Source organism: Macrobrachium rosenbergii, chromosome 10 (genome assembly GCF_040412425.1).
Source record: "Macrobrachium rosenbergii isolate ZJJX-2024 chromosome 10, ASM4041242v1, whole genome shotgun sequence".
Taxonomy (NCBI): Eukaryota; Metazoa; Arthropoda; class Malacostraca; order Decapoda; family Palaemonidae; genus Macrobrachium; species Macrobrachium rosenbergii.
In genome coordinates this window covers 67,439,562-67,464,706 of record NC_089750.1, presented here as the reverse complement: position 1 = coordinate 67,464,706, position 25,145 = coordinate 67,439,562, and the positions used below count along the sequence as shown (strand labels likewise).

General features: G+C 37.1%; 1 protein-coding gene across 6 annotated transcripts in view; it reads left to right on the top strand.

Moving 5' to 3' along the window:
- LOC136842771 (uncharacterized) overlaps positions 1-25,091 on the top strand; it is a 53,798-nt gene extending 28,707 nt beyond the window's left edge. For 5 of the 6 annotated variants that reach the window (XM_067110591.1, XM_067110590.1, XM_067110588.1 and 2 more), the window contains 2 exons: positions 21,503-21,618; positions 21,915-25,091. In XM_067110591.1, coding sequence (XP_066966692.1) covers positions 21,535-21,618; positions 21,915-23,372 — 1,542 coding nt within the window. In that variant the 5' untranslated portion in view covers positions 21,503-21,534 and the 3' untranslated portion in view covers positions 23,373-25,091. Of the gene's footprint in view, positions 1-11,956; positions 12,269-21,502; positions 21,619-21,914 lie in introns of those variants that run through there. The other variant, XM_067110586.1, reaches the window with a different exon arrangement.
- The last annotated feature ends 54 nt before the right edge of the window (positions 25,092-25,145 follow it).

Genomic DNA, 25,145 nt, shown 5'->3' with positions numbered 1-25,145 from the left:
CTGTGATCGAATAGAAAGTGCTGAATCACTTGTTTTAGCTCGGATGTCTTTAAGCCAATCAAACGTCACCTCGTCACACAAGCTTGTAAGGATAGGATTGAGAGCGTTGATATTACTGTGAGTTACGTGTAAGACCACGTATTATATATATATATATATATATATATATATATATATATATATATATATATATATATATATATATATATATATATATATATATTTTGTATATACACACTATATATATATATATATATATATATATATATAATATATGTGTGTGTGTGTGCTGTGATTTTGCTTAATTTTTGTGCTTTGAAAAATGTCAAATTCTCTCTCTCTCTCTCTCTCTCTCTCTCTCTCTCTCTCTCTCTCTCTCTCTCTCTCTCTCTCTCTCTCTCTCTCTCTCTACGCCCCCAGTTAACAGCAGCAGACATGAATGCAAGGTTGTTCCACAAGAATGTATTGTAAGTAATAATAATAATAATAATTAAAGACCAATACATTGCAAAATTCAGTGAGCATGATTCTCATTCATCCACGTCACGTAAGTGCCAAGTGCCGGTGTGAAAAAGACAGGTGTCTTGTTAAGTTCTGCTAGCGGTGAGGATGCATGAAATTCGTTATGGAATTCGTTACGAATACGAATTATCACGTTCTGTCCCCGCTTCAAAAGAGTACCGTGCTTAAGATCGCTCATGTTTGCGTAATACAAGGTTGCTGTAGTTTTGAGTAATAAAAAACAAGACAAAAAAAAATCCGTTTTCCGCCACCCTAACTTTATGCTTGCTCAACACACACCATCACCTCGCATAGCTCAGTGTCATTTTTCTGTTACCCTCGACGTGCATGTTTTTTTTTTTTATTGAGTAATGTACTTTTTAGAGCACTATTTTGTCTAAATATTCAAGAGATTTTTAAGCTGCTTTGTAATCTTTGTTATTAAGGCATCATATAAACCCGTTTTGTCGCGTAGTCCTTGCTAGATAAAGGTTGCTGTTTTACCCTAAACAGCTGTGAAAATTACCGCAGGAGGGACTGTTATTCATGTTTCTGCATATCATAACAGCAGCAGCAACTGAAGTTGCCTGAAACTAAATAACTGCCACATAAATGAACTACTACATAAAACTGAAGGCTAGTTTGACATTGTTGCAGTAAGCAAGCAGACATTCAAATGGGAAGGGAATTTCTGTGAATTTCTGTACCCACCTGTAAGAACACCACTGAAGCTTAAGTTATAAGCATCCTATTTGCTAGTTTTTCCTCTGTAGCCTGTAACTTGTACGTTTTTTGTGGTTCTTTATTTCACTGCATGAAATAAAGAACACATCTGTAAACAACCGTTTGTACTGTAGATGTGGTTCTTTTAAAATAGGAGCAGAAAATATGGTAGTGTCCTTCGAGCTTGAAGAAATTTTGGCTTTACTGACCCCGAAAACGTTTTGTGAAATTTATAAAAGTGACTTGATGTGGAGACACTATCATTACCAGAGGGCCACATTTTTCAGACCTTACCACACTTACCTCAGGGCAACCAAGGGTCCGTGCTGGAACAAGGCCAGAATAATTTAAACCAACCCCCAACCGAATGGAGTAGAATGTGTGTTCGTTGCTGCTCTAAAAGCCATATAAGAACCACAAGTATTTAGTTAATTCGGCTTTTAAACACACTTGAAGGTGACCTTGATTGCTCTCTTTACGAAAAAAAATGGCTGTCTGAATTCAGTGGTTTGAATCCATTAGATTTTAAATGTAAAATCAATCCAAGACTGGCATTGCATCCTATATTGCTCCTTAGACAGTTGTAGAACAGCGTCAGCTGAGGATGAAAATATGATTAAAATGGCAGAGGTTCTATTCGTCCCACGGCGTTTTAGGCAATAGTATGATATTGCCACAGAAAGATCTTTCAAGGCTAAGGATAAAGACTTCTTATTTTTACCAATTCTTAGACACTCTGCAAGTAAAATACTGAGGTCCGTCTGAAAGCAATTCACATTATTTACCAATAATTTGAATTCGCAGAAATTGATTCAAAGGTGAATTATTTGAAATGCGCTGTCACGAATTCCTAGGTAAATTTGAATTATGCAGTTACGACACCAAGCAAGGAAAGCAAACCCAAGTTTGCCATGTAAGAATTTTAAATCTTGTTTTGAACCGGTCATGACTGGTTATGTAAAACCAGCTGTTACCGTAGCCACTGCCCAGCCTCCATTTAGCATTTTACCAGATGTTGATAAAGAATACTGTTATTTTGCCATATTTGGTACTTGAAACTTTTGCTTTAAAGTAAAGTATGGAAAAATTGTATTGTTTGGAATGACCAAACACTCTGGCCGTGGTTTTTTGTCAAAATTCTCAGCCTGCATTTTACAGTTTACCAGATGTTGATAAAGAATACTGTCGTTTTGCCATATTTGGTACATTAAGCGTTTACAGTAGAGTAAAGAAAGGAAGAAAAAGTTGTATGGTTTGAAATGACAAAATTCTGGCCCTTGGTCTCATGCCAGATTTCTTAGAAATTATCTTCATCCTTGAAAAGAGGTGGTCATCCTTGAAAAGAGGTGGCTTGAAGTTGGTTTACATTTACAAGAAGCAATAGTGAATAAAACTCAAGTGGGAAATTTGAAGTAACAGGTTAGCTCAGTAGCGATTGCCTTAGAATTGAGCGTTCAGTAGCTGAGCAACAAATTCAGACATTTCCTTAAAATCTTGGAACTGAACTCAGTTTTATAATCAAGTTTGCTTCTGCATCAGGCAAGGATTCAGTAGAACGGAGTATATTGTGAGTGGTTTGGTATTGTCCTAATGTATCTTAGAAGGAAAATTAGACTACTCATGTTGTTAATTTAGCACACTTGGAATAGGGTAGTTTTGTTGTTACAATACTTTTCTGATACAATACATTTTCATTTTCTTACTTGGAAATTTGGCTGAACAACTCTACACGTTAATTACAGAATTATTACCAGGTAAAGAAATATTTAACTCAGAATTTCTTTTGGAAAAATCCATTTGTATAAGCATATAAAGTAAAATATTGGCGTTAGTTTTAAACTGTAATGAATTTAATAGCCTAGAGACATTAAGTTTAACCGTAAAACATAGGTTTTACTGAATATTCGGGGTTACTACTGCTAGTCCCATGGCCAAGGTGCCACATAGAAATTCGGAAATATTGAGGGGACCTGATCTCTTGTCTGCTTTACATTCAAGAGTCCGTGGCAAGACCTTTAGGTCTTGGTCCGTGGTCTTTGGGCGCCGCTTTTGAAGTGGCATCTGTGTCCATCGAATCTGAATTTTTAGTTAAAACCAAAGTCTTGCCTATCAAGCTTACGCAGTGGTGCTAAAGTAATCGGATTACCAGTGGAATTTTTGGTTATAAAACTCCTCTCCTATAGGCTGCATTATTGTGTAACTTGGAAAGAGAGAGAGAGAGAGAGAGAGAGAGAGAGAGAGAGAGAGAGAGAGAGAGAGAGAGAGAGAGAGAGAGCACTCTACCAATTTAAGTTTTAGGATCTGATTTTCTCGAACGTGTTTGACGTCATGTTAATCCTTTACAGAGAAATTCTGTACTAGTATGCTCAGGTTTTGATAATTTTATGGACTGTATATTCAGTGTATGTTTAATATTCTCTCTCTCTCTCTCTCTCTCTCTCTCTCTCTCTCTCTCTCTCTCTCTCTCTCTCTCCATTGACACGCACGCGCCCGTATATTAAAACTGGAAATACATGTCAAAATCAACAAGGGATAATAATGATAATAGTAATAACAATAATAATAGTAAAAGCATTCATCGAGTCTACCTTATCAGTCGAGAAAGTAGTAAGGCACATGAAAGAAGAAAACCTTTGACATGAAATACGTCACGCTTAGTTTTACTACGTTAACACACCACAAGATATTACACTCGGATCCTCTTTATCAAAGAGGATTCTAATCGCCCCCGTTTTATCCTAAGGGTAAACACAGACCTCTTTAATTACATTGTGATTTAAACAAACGGCTAAGGGTTGTATGCCTTCCAGACGTTTCACGGTGAGCTGTGCATTTCCAAATTATCGAACGTGACTTCAAAATCCCTCTGCTTCTGAAGTGATTCATAATCCAATAATCTCGTAGGCTAACACGAAGTCAACTACCTGTTGAGGTTGCCTGGCGCTTACTATAAATAATTTAAATCATCCTCCGGGAGTTGTGAAGGCAGCGGCTTTGAACGAGGCCGTCTTAAAGGCACGATTTACTATTAATTACTTCTCGTGTTTTCAAGCTTAGGATTGGGAGAATTTTATAGATCCACGTGATGGCCATAAATTGGTTGTGTCTAGCCTGATCGTCTGTAATTGGTTCACTTTATATATCTTGGCGTCCTTCGCCAGTGAGATTAATTCAAGCAAACGAAGATCTGGAGCCATGAAATTTTCAACCTTTATTAGCGTAAGAGTCAAGTGATGAGTGTTGAACTTTATGAAAGTTTACATTTTCAAAACGCCAAATGTCGTATGGGCAACAGTTGTATCCATATTTACGTTGGTTTTATTAGGAAGAACCTGAGCTGGTATAAGGCGAGCTTGATCTCTCTCTTTCATACACACATTATATCACCTGGCGTCTTCTGTACAGAATCCTAATTGGAGTGTGTTTCAAAATTACAATCAAGATTAGGTTGTGCAACTTTCGGCAAGGATGCCGACAAGATTCGGGCTTAATTTTGTGACTGCAGTTCCTTCGGTGTTTGTGCGGTTTCAGATTTACCTGGCTTTATGCCAGCACGTGGTCTTGTTCCTGGAGTAGCCCTTAGCAGTTGGTTCAACTGGATTCGACTCAGCGCAGGGCGAATTCCTTCTAGGCAAAAAGAATTCCGGAAATTGATTAGAGAAAGAACGAGAAAGCAAAAGTCGTCACGTAAGCCTTTCTTGGACGCCATGGAATGAACAACAGTCATGCCATCTTTTACAGTAATGGCTGTATTTGTTGTTATTATTCGAATATGTGGAAATCCATATGTAGCAAGTGAAATGGACAATAAGCTTCTTGAGTAGCTTCTGAAAAGAGAGAAACTAAGTCAAGAGAAAAGTAAGTAGTAGACTATAAAAAAAAGCGAAAATAAATATGAGCAACTTGAGGATTGTTTAAAAATGCATGCAAATCATTGTAGAAATTACGTAGAAATAGGCAAAAGCAAAGAACACCGTGCTATAAATTACCACCAAAGTCCAGCTTGAACTTACGTGTATCACTCAAATAAAAAAATAAAAAAAATCTTGGTGGTGGAAATTGTGATACAACAATGTGACACCTCAACAGAGTGCTGAAGCTTTCCAAAGAGAGCAGCAATACACAGTAGCTCCATAAGCACAACAGTATTATCAAAGATAGTGGAAGTTTCTTGTAGAGATAAGTGAAAGAGGGCCAAGGAAAGAATTTTCTGACAGCCGTGTATAACATAATCACTCGCCATTCATTGGGGATAGGAAACAGCTATTTTATAGTGATGGAATGAATGTCCTGCAGTGCAGTATTTTTTTTTTTTATTAAAGTAAACCTATTTCGTTTCCAATACTGGTAATCTAAATAAGTAGCAGTTAGGGAAAAATGGTGTTTTAGTCTGTCCAAATGAACCTCTCCAATTTAGAAGGCCTTTCGTCCCGAATTATACTTTGACTCCTGTTGTTTTATGTCCTGTAGTATTAGATATGAATCAAAAGTTAGCTTTAGCGAGCTCTCGCGTATAAGTGGGTCAATGTCAGATGCTAAAATTGTCTTCCATCGGAAGGAAATTAAAGAGTTCTAACATATTAGCATAAGAAGATTTTATGAGCACTTCGTCCGAAATTATTAGAATATGCCGCGTTTAAATACATACTGTATGTCTTTGCCCAAATCATCCTTACAGTATACTGAATTAGTTGTGTAACCTGATAAATATCCTGAGTGAATTGTATGACCTGAAATCAGTGATGAGGGCATTTTCCGAGTAAAGGAAATCCCTCGACAATCATATGTATTACAACTTAATAGTACATAAAATTGGTCTTATAAAGTATTTACATAAACTTCCTTTTCATTTACTCAGCTCTGAGATGTAGTTGGTTGGAAGAGATCTCAATTTGATACAAGTCTTTCCTTTAGAAAGAGCAGAGGATCTCAGAATCCCCAGTCACATTTCTTCTCTTGCAGTCAAGGTTTCCTCAGTTCTTCCTCGATTTTTTTTTTCAAAGATTATAGTTTTACATTCAAATGAAAGATAGACCCGTATTTCAATGGCTCATAAACTTTCCATTTGGTTTAATGCTCAGAAATGTGTTTTGAGAAGGCAGAAAGCGATTGGGCTAGCGTCATCAAAGGAATAAGAAGAAAAAACGTAATAAAAAATACTTTTTTTTTTTTTTCTGGCAGCCTTTGATTTGAGTTTTTTTTCAGTGTCGTCACTTAATACTGTATCAGTTCAACACGAGCGCTCTTTTCAGTGCTCACAAATTGAATAAGCCTAAACGGGATCCAGTGAAGTAGCAGTTTTATTTTTTTTATTTTTTAGTTTTCTGAAAAGAAAACTGTTGTGCTGGCTTTGTCTGTCCGTCCGCACTTTTTTCTGTCCGAAGTTTTTTCTATCCGCACTGTATTTTGTCCGTACTTTTTTCTGTCCGCCCTCAGATCTTAAAAACTGCTGAGGCTAGAGGGCTACAAATTGGTATGTTGATCATCCACCCTCCAATCATCAAACATACAAAATTGCAGCCCTCTAGCCTCAGTAATGTTTATTTTATTTAAGGTTAAGGTTAGCCATAATCATGCGTCTGGTAACGATATAGGCCATGCCACCAACGGGCCGTGGTTAAAGTTTCATGTGCCGCGGCTCAGAGCATTTTACCGAGACCACAGAAAGATAGATCTATTTTCGGTGGCCTTGGTTATACGATATACAGAAGACTCGATTGCGCCGAAGAAACTCCGGCGCATTTTTTACTTGTTTATTTTTGTGAACTATTAAGTCGTGATCACTCTTATAGTATCGTGTGATCGTATTCAATTTGATATATAAACAGTATGCAGACGGCATTCATTCTCAAGGTTGAAGTTCCTCTCTCTCTCGGCTGAAATCCCTCCTCTGAGAGCGAAGTGCACGAGGGCGAGAATCGCTGCTTTGGAATTTAAACTTCTTTGGGATGCTGAATACTGAAATTTCGTTTTATACGAGATTAATTTATTTTCTCTTACACATATTGAGTCTTACGCTACATCTGCTGAATTTCATTGTGGAGAAACCTGACATATATATATATATATATATATATATATATATATATATATATATATATATATATATATATATATATATATATATATATATATATATATATATATATATATATATATATATATATTGTGTGTGTGTTTGTGTACGCGTTTGTAACTTTTAAGGTTATGGGAGAATGAAACAGTAGCATTACCAAAAAAAATTACAATAAAAAACAAATCCTCACTGAATTCATCTTGAAGCATATACCAACAATTTAATTTGTATTATGACACTCTTGTTAGTTAAGACAAGTCTGGCTTATGCCAAGCACAAGCCTTTGATCTAAGGTGAACTGTAAGTGTGGCAAGGTGCGAAAGGGAGTAGGTCTGCTGTGGACTATCAAATTCTTCCCAACCAACAGTGACGAACTTAGGTTATGTGCAAGTACCTTCACTTCAGGTTATGTGCAAGTACCTTCACTTCCTGTCTGTCTCTCCGTTACCTTTTACTTTCTTTGTGACTATCTTACAGAGTGTCTAGGTAATATATCAGATGCCCTCTCAAGAAGATGTACAGTTGATTTAAGGCATATCATAAAGGTACATCAGTTACAGTTTTGTCAGTGTAAAGGCTTCCTCCACTCTGGAATTCTTCGTCATGAAGCCAGAGCAGCAATTATTGTCGATTTTGAAAATATTTCCTAACCTCCTTTGATACTTTCATTAATTGCTCTATTGATTTTATTTCTCCAGGATCATTGTAAGGAATGGATTTATGATGCAAGTTGTGTGAAAACTCTCTGTCGATTGAAAAAAATGAACATCTTTCATTACGAATTTCTTGCGAATGTTTTGCGTCAGAATTTACCCGATATGTTACGACTGGTTATGCATAGTTTTCTTTTCATATGGCATTGTGTCCCCGTGTCTTCCTGGCTGTCTGTCTGTCTGTCTGTCAGTCCGTTTGTCATATTTTGTTTAGTTAATATTTTGGATTAGAAATACTGGATTTCAGTGTTATATAATATATTGCTTGTGCTTAACATAATCTTATATGAGTGGTTCAAAATGGATCCCGAGTAATGGGGTTTCGAATAAGGACTTTTATTTTGACAGGAAGTGATGTGTGGTTTTAAAGTTACTTTTGGAGACAATTTTGAGATTGTGCTGCCAGAAATACAAAACAAAAAGCACATACATAGGTACATGTAATAAGGAGCTGAAGATGACCAAACTCGCTAACGAAGATTGCCAATTAGAGGAAAATCTGATATTACTAATCATCTTAACATGAAAGATTAGCTCTGTAAAACCATAACATATATGGTAAACCTCAATTTTATATATATATATATATATATATATATATATATATATATATATATATATATATTATATATATATATATATATATATATATATATTATATATATATATATATATATATATATATATTATATATATATATATATATATATATATATATATATATATATATATATATATTATATATATATATATATATATATATATATATATATATATATACATATACATATATTTATATAGTCACGTGTAAGTGATCAATTCACATAGCCTAAAGCCGGATATTGTACAGTTGGAATACAGTCACGGCCACATTTGAATTTTTATTTCATAAATCCTGTGAGGGTCAGTTGACGATGATTCTGCATAAGGTCATGAAATTTGTTTATACGAGGGGAGGCCTCTCTCTCTCTCTCTCTCTCTCTCTCTCTCTCTCTCTCTCTCTCTCTCTCTCTCTCTCTCTGCTTCATAAATTCTTCATGATTTTTTTAGTGATTGAAAATAACAAGACCAGGAACTCTGTATCAAATAACTTAGTTAAAGTTTTTCCCTACTTAAAGTGGAATGAGTTTATATGTTTAATTATTAATTAGTTCAAGTGCTTAATTATTAATTAGGCATTGCACTGCAAAATTTGTTCACTAGCTGCTGAATCACGGATTTATTTAGTGTATAAAAAAATTTTGAACAGCATTAGAACCAAAGGTGCCAGCAAATAGAGATCTTACACACACACACACACACACACACACACACACACACACACACACACGTGCGTGTACCCACACGTGCATCCACGAACAACACGCACCCGCACACACATATATGTGTATATATATGTGTGTGTGTTCAGTTAAGATGAAGTAGTTTGGTAGTGTACTGGAGAATTTTTTTCAGTAAGAATGCCTAAATTGCACCCAATTAAGAGATACCTGTATCTCCTGAGGACAAGGTATGTTGGTCATTTTTTAAATAGCCTTCTCTAATAGAACATCAGGTGATTCAAAACAGCAGACTTTTATGTGCCCGTGCCGTACGTGCATCTCACGGGGTGCACTGTAGGCATTACTAAAGGTTCTGTGAAGCGTCCCTTCGGCCCGTAGCTGCAACCCCTTTTATTCCTTGTATTATACCTCCATTCATATTATCTTCCTTCCATCTTGCTGTCCACCCTCTCCTAACAATTATTTCAAAGTGCTTCAACTGCTTTGAGGTTTTCCTCCTGTTTCACCTTTCAAGCCTACCTACTCTCAATTTCCTTTCCAGAGCTGAGTGACCTCATAGGTCCCAGTGCTTGGCCTTTGGCCTAAACTCTATATTTCATTCCATTCCATTGGTGTCGAATTTTTGTCAGGGACATCATGTTTCCCGTGAAACCCACGTAAGATTGATTGCACTTATTGCAAAGTATCATTTATATATCAATATCTTCAGATGTCTCATTTCCTCCCGCGGCCATTAGTGACTGCTGAATCAGCAGGTTGTTTGGTAACTATAAGCAAAAGGAGTTCCCCTCCTTACTTTCACTTTTAGCATCCTGTTAAGAGATCTTGATTTGACTAATGTTTCTGGGGTTTCATAAACTGCTTAGTTGAAAACGCGGTTGGGTTGTTTAAGGGACCAGAACACAGTTGTTGATGAATTAGTTGAACTTCATCTGGATTCTCCGAGGAACGAGAAGTGTTTTGCTCAACCATAGTGTTACTGGTATGTCTTGGTATCGCAATGTGATGATTGTTGGGCATCGAGAATATGGATTCTCTGTATACTGTTCTTTGTATACTGTGTATACTTGTGTTCTGTGTTATCTGAAGTATCGGTAAACTTAGGAAAAATGTTATCCTTTGACCTCTTGTTATCCTTTGCCGTCTTGACTTTCAATTTGAACTTTAGTGCAACGTTTATTTAGTAAAGAACGCATTGAAATCCCCCAAATTCGGGTTCCATAATGGCAGCATGTCATCCATATACCACTCTCACCATGTCTTTAAGAGTAACGCAACCTTATCACAGTTTCAAAATAGTCTACACATAGATTTGCGTGCAGTAATGCAGTCCAATATAACATTTTCAAAGTATTTTATGTACAAATTTGCTCTCCATCGCTTGAATGTATTGCCTTGCATGAACGCAATGCACCGTCTCAGCATTGTTTGAAAATATACACATGCAAGTCGCTAAAATGCAACAATAAGTCCAGTGAATGTGGTTGACAGTACTGAGCTTGAGTTGAACAAGACTCAGAACATGAGGAAACTGACGTTGGGCAATCGAGAAAAACGGTATCACTGCACGATGACGGCGGAAATCTTTTCCGGATCATAATATTGGCTTCTAATTCTTTAGACTAAACTTTTGAAAGTCAGTTGCGTAATAATGTTTGGACTTTCCTACGTAGGAGGATGTCGGGGTATTAAACAAATCACAGGGCTTATAAAATTGCTCTCGAAAATTAAAATTCTGCTGTTGAGTTTTATATATTGTCCAGATAAATCAGGTATTGCAATTCGTCTTTCAGATTCAAGATTAGCATTGCAAAATACATCATTTTGAACATATCGAAGACGGATTTTAATCCGTAACGAATACTTCAAATAACTTACAAAGTATTGTATGAATAACTGTATTTTGCTGTAACGACATATTTTTTCTGCTATGACACTGAAATATTTCAATCTTAAATACATTTAAGGGTTACTAAATTCTGTTTTATCATGGAGTGAACATATAAAATATGCAATGACTGGGAACCTCAGATGATAGAAAAATGCCACTCTTCAAGGGATTATCATGAGGTGTCCAGAAGATTGAAATTGCATCCAGAATCTGCTCATATTGTTGATAGATTTTCGTATTTCCACCTCTTAAGAAATTGTTCTAACCATCCCTGTACTGGTCGTGAATTTTTCCGTCCGTTGCATTGAATAGGTAACGTGAATCTTCCTTCAAACCTTCCCTGTCACCTGAGGGCCGCCTGTCTCTTCCTGCTTTGCAACCACCATTGCTGATATGTTAAGAGATGAAGTTGTGCCCTCACAATGTATTTCTAATATCACCACGTTCACTGTTAGAAGTTACGAGCGATTGGTGACCATTTTGATCACGTCATTATTACCCCGGTAACTAATTCTTCTCTTCAGTGATCACGTGACCTTCCTCTTTTCTGTAAGGTGACCCTGTCAACATTGAATCACTAATTCCTTTCATTTCTTTTATACAAGGGTGCTCAATCATCGAAGCTTCCCCTTCGTGCAAGGAATGGATTTTGCTGAGATGGAAGATAATGTGATAAAGGAACGCTCGCCTGCCAAAACGAATTGCTAGAGTTGTATCAGTTTATGTTACAATTATCCTGGATTTATGATTTGTCCTAATTTCATTCATCCTTTCGAGGCAAAGAAGGACAGCGACGAAAAGAGTCATTACGAAGTTGGACGATGGATGGCAGCAAAAGACAACCAATTGCAGCGCCCTAGGAATGCCCGCGGCGCGGTGGGACGAGACTTACAGGCTCGTCGGGAGATTAGTGACGAAATGGAGGCCCGTGTATATAAGCCCCTGACGATGGCGCGAGGCTGGCAGTTGTTAGTTAAGTTGACTAGTGCTTGTTGGCCGGTCGTGGTGTTCCCAAGCAGTCGTTGGTGTGAGATGGAGCGCGTAAGACCAAGTTCCTTTCGCCGTAGGAGCTCAAGGATTAGTGAGTATCGCTTCCTTGCTCGAAGGGTTTACGTCGTGATGACAGGTCTTGCTGTCAGGAAGTACAGAAAGGTCAAGGAAAGCCATTTTTATTGGGAGTCGATGCAACCTTTTAATAATGATTTTCTTAAGACTGTCGTCAGTTAGCTTTGATTAATACTACTTTGTTAAATTTTCGGGCTGGTATATACTTTTTGCTACGGAAATAAGAAAGTCATGATTCTTAATACAACACTTCCATGACTAAATAATGAGAGTCCGTTTGGTGTGGCAACAAACTGTTATTTAATTCAAGATTTAAAATATGTATACACCCTTTTTATACGTTTCGAGCGATTTATACGTTTAAATCGCTCTTAGCCATGTATATTAGAAAGAATAACGAAAAATAAACATATAGGGATGATCTTATTTAGAAACCGTTATTTATTCTCATACATAAATGATTTTTAAGTATTTCCTTATAAAAAAATATCCGATAAGGTCTTAGATTTTTCTAATCCCAGAGGTATAGTAAAGACTGTCAGATGTCAGTTCAATTCCATTCTTCCCTGAAAATAGCTGAACTTTCAAGGAAATGCTGTTAAAAATAGCTGCGTTGATTAAATATGATTATCAGATTTCTGCATTTGTGAAGGATTGCTTATGCGTATTTTCATAGCTTTTTATTTTAGGTGTACAAACGACTGTAAGGTGTTTTCCCTAATGGGGATCGGTCCGGAGAAAAACTCATTTCCACATTCATCCTTAATCTTGGCTGAAACACTGTACAGGAAACCTCCGCAATATCAGCTGCTTCAGATGCACATAAAATTCAACAGCTAAGCTTGGACAACTAACAACCCCCCTCCCTCATCCTACTGCGCCACTCACCTCTGTCTAGTATGCACTGTCGCTTCCTGGAAACTTAGGCTTCTCCTTTCCAAGACACCTTCTAGTAATCTAACCATTACTTCCTCTCTTTCCTCATCTCCTTCCTCCCTACATTGTCAATATTGCTTACCCTACAATCCATCTCCATTGCTAATTTTTTTCTATTTTTCGTTGGCCAACACCATTTGCCTTAAAATAAATCTGCATATGATATCAGAAGCAATCTACAGTAGTTTCCAGTTCCCATCTGGTTTGATTGGGAATGACTGATTCCAGAACCTCTCTTTCGAACAGATAGATGCTCTGGAAAAGTACCAGTTGTCTTGCACCAGAAGGTGGTGTAGCTGTTGTATGCCATGTCTGAAAATTCCAGAACTTTCTGATCTGTATGTTACTGTACCTTTATGGTAGGATTATCTTAAAAGATGTAGTTATAATTTTTGCGTGATATTATGTCAACATCCGAATTAGGTTGTTTCTTGTTACCTCCAAGAAAGAAGTTGTGTTTTTGGTTCGGTTTATTTCTGTTTGTGTAATTTTTCTTTTTTGTAGGCAAGATTATGTAAAGATTTATGGGTGTACCTCTATGAAGGTTAACGATTTGGTGGCCCCTGTGACAGGCAAAAAGAAATTAGATTTTGGGAGAGGAAGGAATGCAATTTTTTGGGAGAAGGTATCTTTGGAAGGTGGAATGCTTAGTTTTCCAGAATGTTTGCGGTTTCTTTCCCCTATGTTAATGGGTGATTTTACGATAATTTGTGGGTAATGGAAAATGAACAGGTTATCGGATTTGAGATTATCAGTAACCTTCTGAACTTTTCATAATAAGGAAGTTTTATTTTGTTGAATTGTAAATTGTATTCGTTTCATTGAGAGTTCTTACAATTATATATTTTTGGTAGATAAAATATTTTTTGTAGATTAATTATGTCGGATGTTAATGTTATGGTTTCATGTTTTTCAAGAGCCCCTCCCTCCCCCGAAGAGATGCAGGTAACCATGTTCTTACAGAAACATCATGATAACTGAGGAAACTGATTGAATGTCGCTTCCAGTTTACCTTTAATTAATTGCTGGAACTGAGACATTGAATTTACAAAATATATGCAGTAAGTTCTACCCATCTATTGTCCCAGAGCGCGGTACAGCCCATGTATCTAGCCAGACTATACTTTGAGGTTTAAAAGACTTCATAATTTGTGTAAAATAATTCCATGCAGAAATATGCTATTTTACGGAATACTTTTGGATTAAAACTGCAGTTAAGTTTAAAAACTAGTTGTTGGTTATAAAGAGACAAACTTTTCATACTTGTAGAACGGAGGGAAAAATGGTTTCTATATGGTCCAATTTCTCACATGTTTTGGAAAGGCAGCCGCGAGTCTAGACTAAGAAGCTTGGTCATATGCAAATGGATGTCTAAGTTATTAGTTTTTAAATAAAATCTCTTTCGTACTCCACGTGAGCCAGCGAGGATGTCCATAAGAAAGGCGATAGGAAGTCTCCAAGGTTTTTTGCATGAAAGACTCTAATGTTACGAGGCTTAGAAGGATACGACCTTAAGCCTTTTGGGGAGGCCGCAAAAATATGGAAGAGGAGGGTCACCTGTTGTGAATGCATTAAAGTATTCAACCTCTTTTTTTTATCACTGATATCATTTATAATACTTCACAACGATAGTTTTTGATGTCATAGTCACTTTTGGTAAAGTGTTCGTTGAAAGTTAGTATATTTATTATTGGTTTTCATTTGGGTGTCGCATGGCTTTGAAGCCATGGTACTTTTATTACATGAGTGAATCCGATGAGGGTATGTGGAATGCTTTCATTTTATCAGTGTCTGACTGTGTGTATTCTGTTCACTCTTTTTAGTTTGCTGTGAAAGAAAACTATTGAGATGACTTTGTCTGTCCGCCCTCAGATCTTAAAAGCTACTGAGGCTAGAGGGCTGCAAATTGGTATGTTGATTATCCACCCTCCAATCAACAAACATACCAATTTGCAGCCCTCTAGCCTCAGTAGTTTTTATTCTATTTAACATTAAAGTTAGCCGTGATCGAGCGTCTGGGAACGCTATAGGACAGGCCACCACCAGGCCGTGGCTAAAAGTTTCATGAGCCACGGCTCATACAGCATTATACACTGTACAGAAAACTCGATTGCGCCGAGGAAACTTCGGCGCATTTTTTACTTGTTTATGTTAGAAATTATTTACGAAAAATGTGAAGGCGAAGTGTAGAAATCTTAAGTGGTGAAGTTGTGAGTGAAATGTAAAAGATTAAGTTTCTTGTCAAATAAGGAGTTTTTTGCGGGCGAAAAGTATTCCTGTCCATATACTTATCTAATTGTTTTTTTATGGGTTGTGCATAAAAAATTCTTATTAAAAAACTTTTGGTTTTTTTATTTTTATAAGGTTAAAGTTAGCCATGATCGTGTGTCTGGCAACGCTATAGAACAGGCCACCAGCGGGCCGCGGCTGAAAATTTCATGGGCTGCGGCTCATGCAGTATTGTACCGAGACCACCGAAAGATATATCTATTTTCGGCGGCCTTGACTACACGCTGTACAGAAAACTCGATTGCGCCGAAGAAACTTTGGCGCAATTTTTACTTTTTTCTTTGTGTCGACGCCAAAATACCTTTTGCCCAGTCATTGTAAGAATGTGACGAAAGTATGCTTGCAAAACTATGATGAGATCACATTTTCAAATATCCTCTTCGGAATTTTGATCTCTCTACTCCGTTAAATGGAACAAAATAAAATACATGGTCTAATAACGAGATTTGTTTAATTGCCTCTTCCCATCAAATTTACATATTAATAACACCTGCGAAGCCATTAAAATCTCACAAGATAGACGAGTGATCCGTTTCGCCAACGTGACTGCAGGGAATCTTTTGGGTTGCATTCAACTTCCTGGAAATTATTATTGATTTAATTTCGTGGTTCCCGATACGAGCAATTTCGAAACCAGTAATACCTTTTTGGAGAAAGTTCGGGATGCCTGGGCGCCCCGTTGCCATAACGTGACTGTTAAAAAAAAATAATCCTTTTGGTCGCTTCCTACTTTCTGAAGTTTATTTTTTTTCTTTCTCGTTCTCGAGGTGAGCGGTTTCGAAATGGACTGAAAAAGGAATTAAAGGAAGTGTTTAGGTGGTTGGGCGAACCACTGAAATAACGTGACTTTTAAGAAATATTTTGTGCAGCGTCTGACTTCCTAGAAGATTATTTACCTCCCATTCTCCTTCCTGATACAAGCATGGTCTTGGACTGAACCTGTGTCAGGTCACGTTTTGATAAGATAACCGAATCCTTTCAAGATGGTGATTATGATGTTCAGGTTTCGGGATCAACGTGAGTCTCTCACTGAACTGCTGTTAGTAATTTTTGAAATGGCACCTGCTGGAAATAATTTTAGGTAGGTAACTCTTTATGATTTTGCTCTTTTTCGAGATTCAAACTTAGACTCGCTTCGGCTCAGAATATTTACGTGAGCTGTGTTCCCGAGTTCCCTGGTAATTGTGAAGTTCTGGAGTACAATAATATTTTTCAAGTCCTTACGTTTTGTCTAGGTAGCCATCACAGACATGTTTACTCTTACTTACTGGAATGATAAAAGCCATCACAGACATGTTTACTCTCACTTATTGGGGTGATAAAAAATCATCACAGACATGTTTATCTCTTACTTACTGTCTATGAGAATCTTAATTAAGAGGTTTCGAGGTCGGGTACAAATGATGAAAGTAAGTGTTATGGATGAAGGGATCTAAAAACAGTCGCCAAACTTTGCAACTTGTTGGCAGGAAATTGTAAAACCTTCCTTTTCCTCGTCAGAGCAATATTGCAGTAATTTTCATTTTTTTGTAAATGTTATATAAATCTGCATGTCTCGAAGAAAAACGAATTGGTAGACTTATGAAAATTTGGCAATAAAGCCAAGCACTGTGGCTTTTCAGCCATTCAGTGCTTGCAGTTTGTTCAATATTTTACGAAACATGACAATATCTAACTTTACGTAAAGGGCTGAAATTTATTCTCGTTCACTTTATAACTCATCAATTCTGAGTTATTGAATAACGTAAGCTTGTAGTGCTAGTGGCAAAGTCAATCTTGATTTTCGTGATCATGCGCGACTCGATTTTGTAAAGGAGGTGATGTAGACGAAAGCATTGGCCATTTCAACTCCCAATCAATACGTAGGGGAACAGTAACGAATAGATTGAATAGAAAATAAAATATCTTCATGGTTAGTCTCAAAAAATGTCCTATTAACTGGACGCTGAAGCGTCTGAATCTGAATGGTTTCATTCGTGAGAAATCAGCCGTCAGTCAGATTAAAAATGATTAGAGTTTCATTTACATGAGTCTTCAGTCAATTGAATCGGGTTGGAACTGCATATGTAAAAGCATACATATATATCAAAGTGTGTTTATTTAAGATAAGGACTAATAATATTTACATACGAAACCGGAACTCGTTATCCATAAGGGCTTATAGCCAGATTCGTTCCACCTTCCTTTTTTATACTTTGGCATACTCTTTTTTTTATATTAGATTTAGAAAATTTTAACAGAAAATGGATGTGCTCTTAGAAGTTGTGTTTATTGTACGAGTTGTTTTATTATTGATTTTGATTGCTCTTATGATTCCATATCAGTTGTTGAAAGGGAATCTTTTGAATGATGCATTTCAATACACTGCGCCTTTCATTGTTGTTATCGCGATATTCGAAATGTTGCTCGAAACAAATCCATCTTCTTTCGTGTGTGAGTCACAAAAAAAGCGGGAAATGTAGGATAATTTACCCTGGGTGTCAGACGCTGATTTTAATTTGTAGTACCGAGCGCTAGCGAGGCGATACTTGACATTTATCATAATACTGATTTTATCGTACATAATATTTGATAATGTGTATAACACTGATCACATGATTTTATGACTAGTTTTTTTATTAATTTATTTATTTTCTGATGCAGTTTCCTTGTTTGGTTTCGTACTTGAACGAGCTTGGCGAGTCTATCAGGTTTGCATTTGCAATCTTGAGAAGATTTTGAGAATCGTAACTAAATTTTTGGAAGTTCAGCAGGGTGTCCTGTCTTTGCCGCTTAACCATTGCCAAAATTTGTGATTTTCAACTACAGGTGCTGAGCATACCGATGCTTATTTCGTTTCCAAATTTGATTTTCGATTTTAGATGTCTTCAGTATTTATCTGGAACAGTGTCCAGTTTCAAGTCATCTTTCAAATACAATTTACCCTGAAGCGACAGGATGGACTTAAATTCTCAGTTCTTCAGTTTAAAATTATTGGGCTACTTAGGTATTATTATATTAACTTTATCCAAGTATGTAATCATCTATTGGTAAGCTTCATCTCTGAGGTTTTAGTTTTAAAAGGGTCTTATGTCTTGAGATTCCTTATTCTAAGCACAATTCCTTATGAACGGGCTGGTGAAGTCATGGCACTATTCATACAGTCGCCAAAGCGTATCAGTTTTCTATTAATATTCCTAATGTTTTCATTGATCCTCTTAACCTTCTGTATGTTAAATATCATGCCGTTGGCGATGCAGTGCATTAAAAGCCCTCTTGAAAGACTGTTGGACTTTTTCTCCAAGCAGCTTGCAGAAAACTTGCGTAGATCTCCCACTACCAAGTTCCTTGTCGTAACTGTTTGAGACATTGTATGTATTGGCTACACACATCGGTGTTTTCTGCTCTTGCAACAGTTACATCTTTTATAATTTGGTGCTAGAGTATTCAGCTTTCTATTTTTCAAAGTTAATTTTAAGTTTCTAGACCGGATGTGTGTCCTGGGAGCCTGTTAAAACACTATAATTTTGAATATTCGTAGCTTTCTTTTTAAGATCGATGAAGAAACAAACAGACTAACTTTATGTTGATACACATACGTACAGTTAAAAGACTAGGTAGGAAATTTATCAGAACTTGAGAGCACGTGAAAAAGTGACTATATTTCCTGTTAAAATGAGAGTGACAGTACATTAAGAACCGTAAGTCTTACGTAAAGGTTAATCTGTAGGCGACCGAATCTGCAGTTCATATGATGGCGACGTGAATGAAGATTATGTTATGTAAAAGCAATGTTAAATAACCAGGAAATCAAGCCATTATTTAAAATAAAAGTATTGTGCTGCAGAAAAATTTATGGTGAGGAAAATAAACCTCTGTAAATTAAAGAAAAAGATAAGAATTATGAAGAAGCATAAACATACTTATAATCTAATCGTAATTCACGGCAGGTTCGAATCAACTACACTCATAACGTTTAGCAGTTACTGATGAATAATTTTGTAGTGTGAGATGCGTACTAAATGTAAGGTTTGATGAAAGAAATGTACAGCTAATGTTACTTGCCTTCTTTTTAAAGTAACCATCATCGGAAGGTAGATAAAGGAAAGTTAAATTTGTATGACAGGGTTGAGAACCTTGAGAAAAATTTTTTCTTTTGAACTTGAATCTACATAAAAGGCAAAGAAGTATCAATGCAAAATAAATTTTAGAACCGTGAGACACAAAACAGAAAAGCAAATAAAAACTGGAGTTTCTAAAACCGTACGTATTGCAGTTACTAGTAAAATATTTGTTTAGAGACCAATTTGAGTGTCTTCTGATAATGTGTGGGCGTATGTATACGTGTGTTTATGCGCGCTACCACACCTGCTCGTAGATAACCCGGCTCTTACGTCAAATTTCAACTTTCGTCAGCAGTTGCTGCCAGATGGTAGATGTTCAAAAGAGCCGCGTTAATGATTCCCCAGTTAATCTACTTTCCTCGTGGCTGCACACCTGACATCCCTTTCTATCGAATGCAGAGTGATCACAAGCTTTAACAAAAAAATAAACGTTTTTTCTGGAAATTTCGTGCTTTGAGACGCGTTTCTGTAATCAGCTACCAGGACGAACCGAAAAATGAATTTAGAATTAGTCAAGTTGCCTTAGCAAACGAGGGGTTTTGTGAAGGACAAAGTTCTCTCTCTCTCTCTCTCTCTCTCTCTCTCTCTCTCTCTCTCTCTCTCTCTCTCCTTTCACCGACCCTTGGAAAAAGGGGACTGAGAGCGCCAATGACTGCATTAATCGCTTTAGATGAGTTTAGCTTCGCCTCGCATGCAAGGACACGTTTTTAAAGGAAATTAGGTCGAGCGGTTTAGGCGATGTAAATTGAGTTCAGATCGAGATCTTTGAGATTAGTGTCGGCCGCAATTGGGTTATTTTTTCTTGGATTTATTTGAGGTTCAGTTATAAAATATTTATTGGATGGTAAGGTGCAACGAGACTACTTAGGCTACAAGGGAGTTTTAATAGCTTTTGGGAGACCTGGTTGTTATAAAGACATGGACGCAGCTCACGAAACTTTCTCACGTAGAGAGGCTAGAATCTCGGATGACTTTTCATAATTATCCAAAGAACCTCTTGGAAATTTAAAAGTTATTCTCGTTTTGGGAATTCATCAGCTGATACCGTGCCAAACAGTAATAACTCGAGGAGTGTCAGGTTCCGTTACATTAGGTAGAATTCTGCCTCCACAGATTTTTCCAAGTGCCCCATAGGAAGTATTCGACAGATCCTCGTGTCCCGCAGATTTCAAAAAAAAAAAAAAAAAAAAAAAAAAACAGTAATTCGCTTCCACATGTCAGGGAGTTTAAATCTACGGTGTGTTAGAAAGATTTTGGGCTTTTTATATGCATAAACTAACCACAGTTAACACAGACTTGAATAGTAATAAGTTTTGGGAACACCAGTCAGTGTTTGCACAACTTTGCTATTTAGTGACTTCGAACAGTTAGAACGATATAACAATAACACTTATGTAAATACGTGAGATGCGCATTTGAAGATGTTAGCGTCTGGACAGGAAAACCTGAATTTGTAACGATAATTAGTGATGAGAAAATTTTGTACTGAGATGAAACTGCTCTTGCATCCACTTACACATCATTATTACTTTTTGTTTTTCAATACTTCTTTAAGATGATGTCGTCCCTCCCTTATGTTTGTGCTCTGTTTAACTATAGCATTCTTGCTACTGATCCAAGATCTAAATAATTGTTTCATGGGGATCCGGTCTAAAAGCTCGTTGTTTACTGACAAACCATATGAGATTATTTCATAGTAGTAATCTGCAAACTACTTTGCCTTGAATCCATAGCAGAAGCTTTCATTCGCAATGATCTTGTTTCTTAGCTATTCAGTTTTCCACTCTTGTGCCAATCTCAGTGGGTAAAGCTCCCCAATACTTTTATATTATTAACTTACCCACGATGTTATGTCAGCTTTTAGTATTGGACTTCATAATACTTCTTCCAACACATATTCAGTACCTATTCTTCTCTTTCAGACTGGCTGAAGAAAGCGCCCCACAAGGACCCAATGAGGCTGAAGAACTTATGCAATAGCCAAGTAACTACATCTTTGCTCAATGCTTTGTATCGGGAGGGAGATGCTATTTGCAAGGTATCCTATTTTCTTTTCCTCTTATCAACTTTTTACAGAGTTGGCATTTTAGCCGCTACACAAGTACACTGTTCCCTTCGTTTCTCATAAAGCATTTCCAAACGAGTAATTTGAAATACTAATAAAAGTAACTTCATTAAAAAATGAATGACTCCTTGCGAAAGACTTCATTTTGATTTGTAACTGGTTCTGTTTTCTTAAGATATCTCAGTGTCAGTTCATCATGGACTAGAGCTCGGATAGAGTGATCCGAATTCATTTAACGATTGAATGAGTAAGTCTCGTTTATTTTCCAGGACTTCCATACCATGTGCGAAATGATCAGGACAACATTGCCCCTCAAAGTTCGCTCAGAGGTCGTCCAAGAGGTGAGTTCGTCTCAAGTGATTGAGGACGATTGCGTTTTCATAAGACTACTTCTCTTACACCTCCTGACCGACGTCCAGCACTTGTCTCTCACGACTGGATGCCAGTTTAATCTAACTGAAGAACAGTGTAACCAGGTGCTGGAAGAACTGGGAACCGTGCCTTGGTTCAGTTTATTAAGCCTGCACATTGAGGGCGTCACTTTCGTGAAAGGGATCTTGTCAGAGATCATTGACCGCTCCCCCCGGCTTTCCTCCATCCATGTCAGTGGAGATGACGCAGCCTCCGAAGTCCTTGCTTACATTACCAAAAATCCCAGAGCTCTACATTCATTGCATCTTGATACTTGCAGTGTCAATGACTTGGATGTTGTCCAGGCTCTGATTAAGAGCTATAATGAAGTTGAATCTTGCAATGATATAGATATCTCAGCTATCAAAGACTCTGATATTGATAACGATTTTCCACCGCTTTGTCACCTTTCTGTTCAGTCTCCTTTAGTTACAGTCTGCGGTGCTGTGGTACTCCTTCATGCTCTGAGGAACCTGAAAACATTGCAGTACAGCTACTGGAATTCCTCTATATGTAACCTTCTCCAGTACTTGCAAATGCGAGTACCAAAAGCTCGACCATTTGCCTTGACCTCCATTTCCCTTTGGCGCGTGACAGAAAAATCCCTCGACACCCTAAAATTGTGTCCAAACCTGCAGCATCTGATGATGGAATGCACTGACCCTTCCCTGACTTCCATGGATTCACTCAAGAAGCTTAAAAAACTCAATTCATTGACAATGAGACTGGTACCAGAAGACCTCTTGGTCTCTGCCGTGAGATCTGTTGGCAACAAATTGTTGTACCTGGAAATCGAGTACGAAGAGTACGCCAAAACGCCCATCAAATGGAGTACGCTCCGGGCTGTTCGGAGATACTGCCCCGATCTCAAGCGACTGGAACTGCATCACATAAATATCACAGCGGAAACGGGAGATGCTCTCATGCCCTTGTTCACAGCTTCCTTGGTCGACCTCGTCCATCTTAATCTCTCCAATGTTGTGCTTCAGCCTGTTCTCCTCAGCAGGATGCTCTTCAAAAACACAGCGCTGGAAACAGTGACGTTGGATGTCAATCAAGACGCTCTCACGGACTCGGTTCTGATGTCGATGGCCAAGACCAACAACTTGAATCAGCTGACGCAGCTCCATCTGGGCTCGGGACTTCTGTCAACGCGAGCCATTACTTTCTTCATGACCCTTCCTTCCATGCTCAAAATCTCCATCCAGCTCTCCAATTTCCCCCACATTACGCCGGCAGTATATCAAAACCTGAAGAACCAGATTGCTAATGGCAATTTCAAGTGTAGTCTGGAAATAGTAGATAAAGATGAATGACATTGACTAATGTTTGAGAAACATTATTTTGTGAAAACTATTTTTTTTAATGAGGAAAATCCAATGACCGTAGTAATTTATTTCATAACAAAACATGTTGTGGACGTGTCATATTGTAACGATTGAATAGCCTAGTTAGAGAGGAACAGTCGTAATATCTAGTTACATTTCCAGAATATAGGATAATCCCAGTCGACAGAGCTTGTCAAATTAAGTATTTTAATCGCCGAGGTCGTTCATTGATGAAAATGGACGATCGATATTAATTTGGGTGTGGGCATACTTTCAATAAGTTGTGAGAACATTCCTGGAAATGCTGGACTCGTATCGTAGGAAAATACATATCTAGTAAAAGAAAAGCGATAGTATATATAAAATCACATGCACACCCATCGTAGGTACAGATTTCAAACGTATGTATACACAAAAGTATATTCTTGCGCTTTGACCTTTTATATGACAATGTGTATGTTTTATGTTTCTGTTGCCTTCGTGGACTAGGTTCCATATACTCACTGATACACATACATCACTTCCATATGTGTATCTGCATACATCGATGTAGATGTGTAAATAAACACACCTAAGTGTGTGCGTGATTTACATGGGGAGGTTAAGAGGACTGGTGTGTAAGACATATAGTTTGCTGGTGGTTTGTGAAATAGGTACAGATCAAGAAAAACTGTAGATTTGGTGTATATCTATCATACGTATTACTGTGTCTATCTATATCTATATATATATATATATATATATATATATACTCAGCATATTCACCCCCAGTGTCACGGATATGCAGTAGGCCTGTGAGTATTAATATATACTGTAACTTAAGTACAATATATATAAGGCACATACAGCCATAAACTTATTATTATGCAAGCAAAGGTGAGCACTTGTTCAATAACCAAAAACAGCAGCACAAGTTAACAATTTGTGCGCATGTGGTTGTAAGTGCCTTGTGCAAGTACTATAAATATTTTTGTAAAGTACCGTTGCTATCATTACTTGAGATTATCAAAATCATTTTACAGGTGACACAATCAAATTCGTCATGTCGGTTGCCCACGATTAATCAATTAGTCCTCCGTTTGTTTCAGTATTTTTTCTATAAATAGGCTGGAATTATTTTGGTTAGTGTAAAGGCAGCCCGTTTTTTATCATTTGGCGTGTTTTAATTTAAACTTTCCTATTTATTATCAGTTATTCACCTTAGAATTAATTTCACAGAATTAATTTCATAGCACCTTATACAGTAACTAATTTTATAGCTTACCAATGGTCACATTTATTTTGCTACTACTGTCTTCAAACCACTATACTGCTAAAAATCCACTGTTATATTCTTTCATTTTTCCAAGGCAAACCATTTTTCATACTTCATACCCAATGTTTGGAAGAAGTCACACGATGATAGAGAAGGATCTTCTTAGCAGTAGCATATCGAAAATTGTACAGTTTTTCTTGAGAGGAAAAACAGTATTTAAGAAATATAGTTTTGGTCATTATCAACTTAAATTATTGTAACACTTTTCTAAAATTCTGTTGCTTGCGAATCACTTTAGGTTTTATATGTTCATCAGTGAGGTTTTTTTTTTTTTTGTTGGAAGATCACCAGTGCTCAGCTTTAAAGTTCCATTCCTATCTTCACGACTCTGAAAAGGAAATCATTGTTGATGTATATTTTGTTAGCTTTTTGTTAATAAAAGTCGGAACTCGCCTTCTCTTTGAATAGCCTAACCCCCCCCCCCCCACACACACACATTTGATATC